This window comes from Erinaceus europaeus, chromosome 4 (assembly GCF_950295315.1).
Source record: "Erinaceus europaeus chromosome 4, mEriEur2.1, whole genome shotgun sequence".
NCBI lineage: Eukaryota > Metazoa > Chordata > Mammalia > Eulipotyphla > Erinaceidae > Erinaceus > Erinaceus europaeus.
Window position 1 is genome coordinate 28,780,941 of NC_080165.1, and position 12,352 is coordinate 28,793,292.

Sequence of the window (12,352 nt, forward strand, 5' to 3'; positions counted from 1 at the left end):
TAAATTGATTTATCACTGGCTTTCATTCCTATACAATTTCAAGAATACAGCTTTACATCTCTACAAGGTATCTAAGCTTCACCATACCCACCACCAAAGTTCGAAAAAATTTTCTCATTACCAAAGTGACCCCTTCCCTTCCTTTCCCTTCCCCTCGGATAACCACCATAGTCTCCACTGAGTCTAAGAGTTTTGTTGTTTTATGCCAGGTGTTTTTCTTTTTTAAAATATTTTACTTATTTATTTATTAGATAGAGACAGAGAGAAATTGAGAGGAGAGGGGAAGTTAGTGAGAGAGACAGACATCTGCAGCCCTGCTTCACCACTCATGGAGCTTTCCTCCTACAGGTGGAGACCATGGGCTTGAACTTAGGTCCTTGTGCATTGTAATATGAGCACTTAACTAGGTGCACCACTCCTATGCCAGGTGTTTTCCTTTGTTGTTGTTGCTTTATTTATATTCCAAATATGAGAGAAATCATTTGATAATTATTGTTCATTTCCTAACTTATTTCACTTAGCATAATCACTTAAATATCCATTCATGTTATTTAAAAAGTCACACATCTTTTTGTAACAGCAGAACAATGTTTTTTGAGATATATATATATATATATATATATATATATATATATATCAATAAAAGAGAGATACAGAGAGAGACCAGAGCACTGCTCAGCTCTGGTTTGTGGTGGTGCTGTGGATAGAGCAATGTTCAATTAAGTATAAATCACACAGCTTCTTTGCTCATTCTTTTGTTGATGAGTGTTTGGGTTCATTCCTTGTCTTGGCTATGGTGAGTGGTGCTGCTTTCAGCATAGGACTGTAAGTTGCTTTTTATTTTTTGAGTATTTATCCTTTAGATAAACACTTATAAGTGGTAGTGCTGGCTCATGCAGTATTTCCATTTTACGTTTCTTAAGCAGTTGCCATACTTCTTTCCACAGAAAATAAATTTACATCCCCAACAATAAATTGCCAGAATAAGACCTGCTTTCTTAACAAATGTTCTCATCCCACTTAAACCCCGCCTGACTGACTTCTGTCTTTATCTTCATTGGGATCAGTTCTCTCTCCAGCTAGCCTCTGATGTAAAGATGTCTCCTGTCAGTTTTGGTCCAAATAATCTAAATACCAAGTTTTTATATAGTAAACTGTCCCCATAGACACTGAACTGCACTTAATAGGCACTAAAATGTTTAAGGTCTGACATAAATAGATAAAAGTCCATGGAAAATTAGGAGTAGAGAAGAACCACGAACTTGAAGAAATATGGAAGTCTTCCTGTGGGTAGAAGGGCTTTAGGTGGAGCTATTTTATGACAGAGAGACAAGATGGTGCCTTTTATCATAAAGTGTAGACATACTGACTGTAGGGGGAGCTCCATGCTATAAATAGGAGGTGTGGCAAGATGTGGGAGGTGGGGAGAGCCTCTAACCAAACTCAGAAGGGCTGATTTAAGAGGAACACAGTGGGTGGATTCATTTTGTACTGTGATTTGTGACTCAGTGTTGGCCTCAGTTGGCCAAGGCACAGAAATGGTTAAATGAATTGCTCAGATGAGACAGTGAAATGAGGAGGAGGCTGGGTGTCCAATCTGTAGTCCAGCTTCTCACAAGTGGGTGCCACTCCAAAATGATTACACAATAAATGGTTGTATTCTGAAGCCAGTATTTACTGCTCTGCTCATACTGGCACAATTGTTTAATAAAATCTGTAGGCTCTTTATTACCCCAAATGCAATGCATATTTCCAAAGAAATATATAGAGCTATAAAATATTCAAAGATGAATCATAGAATTCCTAATGCCTACTAGGAGTGAAATTGAAGTATGTGTACCATCAAATGCATTTATTTCTATTTTCAGTTCCAAAGTTGCCAACTAGTTAAAAGGCAAATTCAAGTAAACAGAATAGGTGTGTGTTGTCCCTCTGAGAGGAATATTGTAGTAAAAATGGAGAATATTGATCGACGTTATCTGGATCTCTTCTTTCTGTCCCATTAAACCAGAAATTAGTCTTTGCCAGTAGTGACCTGGTATATGTGCACAAGGCAAGATAATGAACTGGAAGGGAGCCAACTGCAGAACTGCTTACCCTGTCATATTTAATACCAGCCTTGTGTATTCAATACAGATATACACATTAGAGGCTTTAAGTCCTCTCCCTGGAGAGACAGACTGTACACAGAGCAGCAAATTACATCTGCTGAAAACAGGTTAGACAGCAGGACTAATAGCTTTTCCCCAGAATTCCTATTTGTCCATAGTCTTAGCCCTACCACTGTTCACTGGTCCACAGTAATCCCCAGGAGATAAAGCTCACTCTCGTGCACTGCCACCATGCTAAGTGAATGGCTTAGTTGGAAGTGTAACTGTGTGGTGTATGTGGAAAAGCAATTAGCTTCCTGAGGGTCAGTAACTGATACTCTATTTCAAAACACAGAATGTGCTCAGCTATAATCATGAGAATTAATCAGACTCAACCACAGATGTATGTGTAATATTTTGACAGAGGGTGGTTTGTTTCAGAGCTGGGAGCATTAAAAATGTTAAGTGGTGAATAAGAGTAGATCATATTTTTTTCTCTTGATCTTGCTTTTAGTTTTCTCTTGCTCTTTCCCTCCTTAGAGCTTACTGTCCATTAAAGTCTTACTTCCAATAGCTAGGTATCAAGATAATCTTTTCTCCTTTAAACATACTTTTGTAATGAAGACTGTCTTTGATTTTTTTTTTCTCTTTCCAGATCTTCTTACTCCCCTCAGTATTAATACGATTCACTCAATTCTCTGTCCTTCTCTTTGACCATCATACATTCACACACATACACCTGCTCTCTTTCTCTTTCATATAGTACATCATAATTCTGACCCAAATCTAATAGAATTCTAAGAGGTTAAAGTGAGAAGGAATGCCTTTGGGGTAAGCTAGTCTGACCTTCAGCTGAGCTTGAGTTGTCCATAATCTATCTTGTCTTAGCAGTAGACCTAGCCCTGATCATACTACCTCCCTCCTTGGGTTCTGACCATATGTCATGCTGGTTGACTCTTGGAATAGCAGTTTCTCAATTTCCAGCCTTCAGATTCTAGTCCTGCAGATGATCTCTCATTGCTCCTCCAAATAAGTCTTCCCAAATCATCACTTTTATTACTGTTACAGTAATAAAAGTGCCCTTTGTTTCCCCACCCCCACCATACCCTGCTTTGCCTGGCAGATCACTCTTTGACAAGGACAGTGTTCTCTGTTGACTTGGCTGAGGATGGTGTGTCAGGAGTGCCCAAGACCACCCCAGGGTTGATGATTTACTAAGAGAACTTTAGGACTCAGCATCTAGCTTGGCCATGATTTATTACAGCAAGTGAACACAGAACAAAATCAAAGGGGAAAACACAGAGGGTAAGGTCCAGAGGAGACCAGGTGCAGTTTTCCAGCATCTCCTCCCAGTGGGGCCACCTGACACACTGACACACGCTCACCTCCCCCTTGCAGAGAATTGGGATAACAAGTGCCAAATGGTGTCTACCAGAAAGATCATTAAGAGGTTGGGCACCTGGGGCTTGGCTGAGTCTGTCATATACCCCCTTCCACATAGTGTGCACCAAATTCCAGGTTCTCAAAAGAGAGCTGAGGCTAAGCATAAACCATGCTGATCTTCAATCAGTACACAGGAACCAGGTTTATCAGTTAGTGAATAGTGGGCAGCTTGTGAAGTCCAAGTTCTCCATGCCAGCCAAGGTCATCCTGGTTCGCTTTCAGAATAGAGTACCTCAGATCTGCTTTGTGAACTTCCTTCTGCACAGAAGACCTTACCACATGGACTGAATTGTATGTTGGGCAAATTTTTTAGTAGTTGGGACTTTACAGGAAAAAAGAAATCTTACCCCTTTTTTAGCATGTTTTCAGGATTTAATAAATATTCCTTGATAAAATAATAGTGGGAAGGAAAAGATCTGAAGTTCAAATTTGCTTCTTTTGTTTGTTTGTTTTGTCAAAAATTGAGTTTCACTTCTGCAGACCAAATGTTCAGGTAGAGAGAAGTGGAGAGAAAGAGACCATGGCACAGAAACTTCCCTCAGTGCTGGGGGGCCCAGAGTTTAATCTGGGTTGTACATGTGACAAGACTGCTTCCAGATGAACTATCTTGCTGACCATGAGGTCCAAACTTGGAGAAGAAAAATAATTCAGAATTTGACAGAGCAGTTTCTTTTTTTTTAATATATATATTTTTTATTTTGGACAGAGACAGAGATAAGTTGAGAGGGAATCGGGGACATAGAAAGGGAGAAAGAGAAATAGCTGCAGCGCTGCTTCACCACTCAGGAAGTTTCTCCCTTGCAAATGGGAACTGGGGACTTGAACCAGGGTCCTTTCATATTGTACCATGTTTGCTCTATCAGATGCACTACCACCTGGCTCCAATGAAGCACTTTGTAAACCTTAATTCTCCCAGAATTCCTGTAACCAGTATCTGCACATGTATCCCTGCCATCCCTTCAGCTCTCTGACTCATGCTCACAGCTGCACTGAGAAGCTGGGGGTGGGAGTGGGTGGGGAGGTGGCCTACACCCTCTGTGCCATGAGTACCCAGGGTACATGGGATTCCCCAGGTGACACAGCTGTAGGCTGGTCTCTGGCTTTGGACTGCACACTCTATGTACATTCCTTACACACAAGGAAAACAAGAAAATAAAGCTAAAATTAAATCTTTCTTCATTTTACTTGTGCTCAGCATCCATTCCCATCATGCCCTAATCTGGGTAGGATCCTGCCACAGCTGTTAAGGAGTTAGTATAGTGATATATCATGTTGGTTATGAGATAACATACTGGTTATGCAGAAGACTTTTATGTCTAAGGATCCAAGATCTTGTTTCAACCCCCTAAATTACTAAAAATCAGAGCTGAGTAGTGCCACGATTAATATAAAAATACAAAGGGGGGTAATTCAAGCTTAGAGAGCTATTAGAGTGTATTGCTATTTTCTACATTTAAAAGTACCTGTTTACTTTCCGCTCTTTCTGCATTCATCCTGTACTTGGAAATGTCAAAGGAATGTGACTGGCCTGGTGTAAATCCTCTCTGACTGAGGAGAAAGTTCATCATTATGGTATCTCTTAGTAAATAAAACACAGTGATTCCAGAGAATCAGACCTCCTTCCCAAGAGTAGCTGAGTGGGTAAAGAAGTCACAGAAGATGTTCATGGGGAAACTGAGCATGTAAGGTCCCCATATGTCGGCACTGGGAGAACCTACTGTGTTCCAGCAGGATCTGGTGTGGTGGCAGAGCTGACAAGAATGTCTCTAGGAGGTATGTAGAGAGATAAGTGCACCCTAACCAGGTTGTGAAGATCTTGTTGGTTTCGAAAGATCAATCAGTTATTGAAACTAGACCAGGATCAATGGTTCTTCCGCATTCACTGTTTACAAGGCGGGCAAGCAAAGACACATTCAGGGTCACCGAGGATTCTTGCTCAACATGGAGTTTGAGCCAGCTGCCACAGGTCACATGGGCTGCTGTCAGGTTAGAGGTACTCAGGTGACTCAGGGGCCCTGCCACCTCTGACTGCAAAAGGAGGCCACTTAGGAGCTTCTCGATTGAAGTCCTCCAGCTGGCAGAGATGTGAGCAGCTGTGATGAGTTACACCCTTTCTGATCACCTACCTGAAAATGCCTTTCTCTTAAGTTCTGAGGCCAGCACAGGAGAGTCTGGTGATTCATACCTGTGTGAAAAAAGTTTCATGGGGAGTTGGGCAGTAGCGCAGCAGGTTAAGCGCTGGTGGCACAAAGCGCAAGGACCTGCGTAAGGATCTTGATTCGAGCCCCCGGCGCCCCACCTGCAAGGGGGTCGCCTCACAAGCAGTGAAGCAGGTCTGCAAGTGTCTATCTTTCTCTGCCCCCTCTGTCTTCCTCTCCTCTCTCCATTTTTCTCTCTCCTATCCAACAACAATGACATCAATAACAACAACAATAACTACAACAATAAAACAACAAGGGCAACAAAAGGGAATAAATAAATAAATGTTTCATGCAAAGTCAAAACCAAGAGTTAGGCACCTGCCCATAGAATTTCATATGCACCTTCTCTGATCATATAAGGCTAGAAATTTCTCAAAGATCAACTCTAGATTCTTTAAATTTCATCTTAGCATTTATTTTATTAATTTACCTTTAAGTCACTTCCCCAAAGAACCCAATTTTAGAAACGTTTTGCATTTCTGCACATGGCTCACCACCTCTAGCTTTATAAAGATCAATGGAAACATCAGTTCAGAGGGGGAAAATATCATCACCTGAGGCATTTTGTAAATGAAAGCATATATTACATAAAATGAAGTTCAGTGAAGCATATAGTAATTGATTCTCTTAACAGTTAACCTAATGAAATGAGGTCTAGTTTTTTACATTTTACCTCTTTTCCTTTTTTTAAATTTTTATTTATAAAAAAGAAAACACTGACAAAGCCATAGGATAAGAGGGGTACAACTCCACACAATTCCCACCACCAGAATTCTGTATCCCATCCCCTCCCCTGATAGCTTTCCTATTCTATTTTTTAATATTTTATTTATTTATTTATTTTCCCTTTTTGTTGCCATTCTTGTTTTTATCATTGTTGTGGTTATTATTATTATTGGTTTTATTGTTGCTGTTGCTGGATAGGACAGAGAGAAATGGAGAGAGGAGGGGAAGACAAAAGATGGGGAGAGAAAGACACCTGCAGACCTGCTTCACTGCTTGTGAAGTGACACCCCCTGCAGGTGGGAAGCTGGAGGCTTAACCAGGATCCTTAAGTCGATCCTCGAGTTTTGTGCCATGTGCACTTAACCCACTGTGCTACTACCTGACCCCCCAGCTTTTCTGTTCTTTAAACCTTTGGGAGTTTGGACCGAGGGTCATTATGGGGTACAGAAGGTAGAAGGTCTGGCTTCTGTAATTGCTTCCCCACTGAACATGAGCATTGGCAGGTCGATCCATACTCCCAGCCTGTCTCTCTCTTTCCCTAGTGGGGCAGGGCTCTGGGGAAGTGGGGCTCTAGGACACATGTGGGGTCGTCTGCCCAGGGAAGTCCGGTTGGCATCATGGTAGTATCTGGAACCTGATGGCTGAAAAAAAGAGTTAACATATAAAGCCAAACAAATTGTTAACTAAATTGAACCTAAAGACAAGAATATTGCAGGTGAAGATTTGGGGTCTCTGTTTTGAAGATAGCTAGTAGTTCTATTTTAGTTATATTCCAAAGAGCCCACGTCTATACTAGATTTTTCCTGAGTCTGACCTTTGATAATGCAGGTGGACCCAAGTTATTGTCTGGGGAGATGATGTCATGGCTGGAAAAAGGGCTAGAAAGCTGGATCAGGGAAGAGAGTAGCTCCCAAATATGGGAAAAGTAGATAAATATTGTTGACTATAAGACCCGTCGATTTGTTTTGGGGCCCATATTCAGCTTAGGAGCTTATGTAACCTCTGCATCCTTGTAGATCTGAGCTCACATTCTGTGGTCGTGAGTAGGAATGTTACAAGCTGCCCCAATGTCAGGACCCATCTTCCTCAGGCAGTAGATAGAGTATGTTGTCCAGCCTCCCTTCGGAAGATAGAACATTCTCTACCATTGTTGATCCACATTGAAGGAAGGGCCCACAGAGGGGTCCATTATGTTGTTCCTGATGGAGATGACCAGTGACAATGGAGAGAGGGATCTGTTCGAGGTCTAGGCCCATCATGTCTGTATGGGAATCTCAGGACTCCCCTACTAGGGCCCCAGCTGATAGGGTGACCTGATAGTGACTAAAGAGTCATCATGAAAGTATACCAGTCTCTTGCCTTTATTCAGTATATATTCTTTCAATCCAAGCATTTAAAACTTCAAACGTGTAATCAGACTGAATTTTACCTCATTTCCTAAAAGTGTTTCACTCAACAATTATTATTGATCCTTAGCAAACTCAGAACCTCATGCTTGATAATAGTACAAAGCTTTATCTGTGGCCCATTCTGGGTCACTCTCCATCTATCTATAGGAGTGATGTTTAAAGGAGACTAAATTACCAGCTAAGCTAAATTATTCATGGGAATATTAAGAAGGAAAACAAACATAAACCTCAGACAATGACAGTCAGAATTCCATTTTAAAAAAATCATCATCTCTAATTAAAATCGTCATCTTCTATGGGAATGACCATAGAATTTTAATTAGCGCATCACTCTGAGCAGTTCTGATATGGCAGCGTGTTGGTTCCATAGGGGATCCAAGGCTTTGAAGCTGCATGTACAATTTTTTTTCCCCCAGTAGGTTCAAGTAAAAATAGTTTCTGGGATGCTGCCTAAGCAAGCCATCTTATGAACTACGTATGTCATGGGAGCTTGGGTTACTGTGCAGCCCAGTTTAGAGCTTCCACTTCCACCGGATGTTTCTGCTGCATCTTATTTCCCTTACCCGCCCCCCACTTCCACAGCTGGCCATCCCCAGTCTATTGGAGTCTTCTTGCATAATGTATTGTGACTATAGAAGGTCTGTTTTAATTTCCCCAAATTCTTATAGAATGAGTTGCTCATTTTTGACTTTTTTCTTTTCAGCTTTTCATTACTCTGACCCACTTTATGTTGAAATTTGGCCAATTTGACTGAAATGAAAACTCCTTTAAAGGTATTGCTTCTGAATCTTCTGAATCTTTTTTTTTTTTTTGGGTCAGAGACCGCTTTGAGAATTTAATAAAAGCTATAGGTCCTTCCCTAGAAAAGTGTGTGTGTGTGTGTGTGTGTGTGTGTGTGTAGTTTTACATAAGTCATATCTGTTCCTGAAACACATCTGTGGATCCCTGGTTGATAATTACCTGATCAAAGTATAACTCTGGCTGAGCATGTGGTGCAAGCAGGGGTGGGGGCGGGCAGCCTGCCTTGTGTCACAAATGCTGGAATAATGTGGCAGCAACCTTATGTGAGGAGTCAGAGAAGAAAGCATTGTTCCAGATTATAGCTGCTAGGCAGTTCTTTGAACACAGGACCAAGAATTCAGAAAATACCTCTTGCCAAAAATTCTGGGAAGTGAGTGCATATGATTCCCCAGCCAGCAGGCCAGGAGGAAGCTCCTTTATTCTTTGCCCTCAGTTACCTTGACCTCACTAAAAGGTCTTCCACCAGAAGAACCTCAGGCCTCTGAGGAAGATACAGAGAGCTGGCAGTTTTTGAACTTGGCTGAGACAGTGTAGTAGAATTTAGCATTCAAGACAATTTAACTCTGCCCAGTCACAGAGACATGGAAATCACTGCCTGGGTTTAACCTTATTCTAGGCAGAAGAAAAGCCTCATTTGAGTCCCAACTGAAGTCATTGGGTCTATGGGATGGACTAATCTTTAGCTGCTAGTAAATCACCAAGAGTCCATCAACAATGTGGTGGCCAGGAAAGCTCACTTAGGAGTCATCATAAGACTTTCTGGTGCCTCTGTAAGTTGAGTGACTTTGGGTAACCTGACTCACCTCACTCCCCGAGCTTCAGTCATGATGCCATCTGCAAGGTGAAAATACAAATGTTTCCCTCTCGGGGCTATTTTAAGCACATGTAGTAAAGTCACATTGGAAAAAACCGGCTCCTTATTTTCCACCTGCTGAGACCCAGGCATGTTTTAGTACTGACTGAGATGCCCTGCTTTCTGAGAGCAGTTTGAGAGCCATCTTCAGGCATCATGGAGACCTGTCCTGGGACCATGGGAGGTCAGCCCTGCAGGTGCTGAGATGATGGTGTAGACATAATACAGATGATAGTATAGATGATGGTATAGATAGAAGTAGACCTTTTCAGGTTACCAAAGGGTAACATTTCAAATACCCACCTAGCTGTACCAGCCTGGGCCTGTATCCTGCTTCACAACAGCGACTTCTAGGCTATTTGAGAAATGCACTATGAGTTTTTGAACTCCATGAGACTGACGATCATAACCCTGAAGTAGCTGTAACCTCCATAAAGCCCAGAAAAGTAGGAAGCTCCATGGAAAAGAGCATTTCTCCTGAGCTCAAACATCTGGGATACAGGTTGTCAACTGAACTGAGCAAGACAAATCCCAAAAATATTTTTAGTAGAGACTGCGTATATACAGAGGCCACTTTTCACTCTGAGTTTTACCTGTCATTGCCAGAATCCCTTGTGTGTAAGACCCCTGAAGAAGGGGGCCAGGAGGTGGAGCACCTGGTTGGTTGAGCACACATGTTACACTGTGAAAGGACCCTGGTTCAAGCTCCTGTTCCCCACCTACAAGGGGAAAGCTTCACCAGTGGTAAAGCAGTGCTGAAGGTGTCTCTCTCCCCCTTCCTCCTCATTGTCTCCCCCTTTTCTCTTGACTTCTTTACGTCTGTATCCAACAAATAATAAATTAAGACTCCTTTAACCTATATCTGCAATGTTGAAAGAACTTCTGTAGCTTACAATGGAGGGACTGGAGATCCAGAACTCTGGTGGTGGGAATGGTGCAGGGATTTGTACCCCTGTTATCTTATAAATTTTGTGAATCAATATTAAATCACTAATTAAAAAAAGAAGAAGAAAAGAAAAAAAACTGATGACTTCTGCAAAGGATGAACTCTGTGATCTGGTAGTCACCTAAATAAGGACAGGGAGTTTACACATGGGAAGAGTCTGAATTTTGTAGTTTCAGACCTTTTCAAGTATTTACATGAGTTTTGTTGTGTAGCAAACAGCTGAAGGAAATATACTTTTCTAGTAATAATAATAATAACGTTATCTGTTGATTCAGGTATTATAATAATAACATAATGTTAATAATAATATTGTTATCTATTGAGCCAAGTGTGCAAGACACTTAACACATTTTAATCTGTCTCTGAACAGGAAAAGTATGTAGCAGTGAGCTAAATTATCACCATTTAACAGACGGGAATTCTGTAGCTCAAAAGGTGGCAAGAGCCACATGGCCTTGTGGGGAGAGCATGGCTTGCAGCTTGTCCTTCTTGCTCTACCATAGTCCTTCTAGCCCCCCCCCACCACTGTTTTATGATGCTATAAACCACTAATGTATGCAGAATGACTATGACAAGTTAAAGTGGTCAAAGAGAAATTGAATGAAAAAAGGAATAAGAAACAGATATGACCTTTAGTTAAAATTTTGTAAGTTGCCAGGGGGGTGGTGATGGCACACCTGGTAGAGTGCACACATTACAATGTGCAAGGACCTGAGTTCAATCCCCCAGTCCCTGCCTACAGAAAGGAAACTTCCATGAGTGGTGAAATAATCCTGTAGATTCCTCTCTCCCCTTCTCTACCTTTTTCTCTTTCAATTTATCTCAAAAATAAAATTTTAAAATAAAAAAATAAATTTGTAAATTGTCTTAGAGATAAAGTATTCTGACTTTCCTTTTGCCTCTGATGTTTCCAGAATGCAGGAGAAAAATACTTGTGTTTCAAACCTGATGAGCATGTGTGTATGTGTGCCTGCATGTGTATTGATTTTTTAGTGGAAACCACTCAGCCCAAAATTGTCTTGTGGTGATAACAGAAAATAATTTTTAATGTAGTTATACTGGAAAATCCATGGTGGATAATTTTCATGGGTCTAAGTCTCCTTCATGTATCTTTATGTTTAAGCTAATGGAAAATAGTGTCTGCTCTCCTAGGGCAGAGTCTCTCCCCCCCACCCCCACCCCCCCGTTAGCTCTTTCCTACTTCCTCAGCTCTAAGCATTGCCAGGCACACAGTGACAACTCAGCAAAAGCTTGGGGACTTTTGGGGTCAGATTCTGAAGTCAGGACTTGAGAAAATCTTGTTCTTTCCCAGTGTGGAAAGCCTGCTTGCTGTAGCCTTGTTTTGTGTTTTCCAGAGCCAGAATCAGGAACAGAGAATTCATCCATCTGTGACCGTGGGACTTTAGCCCCTTAACAAACCCAGAAGACACCTGGCCTTATACTCCTGTTCCTCTCCTTCCTTCTTAACTTTGAGCTATGGTTTAATGCAGAAGCTCTGAGGTCCTTTTCTCCTCCCTTGAATCCCCTCTCCACTTCATAGCAAGAAGCATCTTTCTAATTCCTAAAGCCTTTGCAAGAGATCCATAGTGTCAAACCTTAGGACTCTAGGGACCCAGGCTTGGATCAGTCATCCTCAGACAGTAGGTAGCTATCAAGCTAGCCTACTGTCTCCACTCACTCCCTCAGCTGCTTCCCAACCAGGTCACTTGAACACAGTTCAGGAGCAGGTGTCCAGAGTAACTTCAAGCTGCTTTTCACAGATGAAATGTACCCACTGGCCCCTGGAATGCAGAAGTGGGGCCACTTTCCAACACCCATCCTCATCTCTATGTAGAATGTAGATACTTGTCATAGGCCCGACCTAGGTTTGATCCGGGGCCCCA

The 12,352-nt window shown here is 41.7% G+C and overlaps 1 protein-coding gene across 4 annotated transcripts in view; it reads left to right on the plus strand.

Moving 5' to 3' along the window:
* Positions 1–12,352, plus strand: part of SLC22A23 (solute carrier family 22 member 23) — a 187,144-nt gene that overhangs the window by 89,593 nt on the left and 85,199 nt on the right. The window contains exon 4 of one of the 4 annotated variants that reach the window (XM_060189147.1): positions 8,573–8,642. The exons of the other annotated variants lie outside the window; for them this stretch is intronic. Within the exon in view, the coding sequence (XP_060045130.1) occupies positions 8,573–8,619 (47 nt within the window). The 3' untranslated portion in view covers positions 8,620–8,642. The remainder of the gene's footprint in view (positions 1–8,572; positions 8,643–12,352) is intronic. 4 annotated transcript variants of the gene reach the window in all.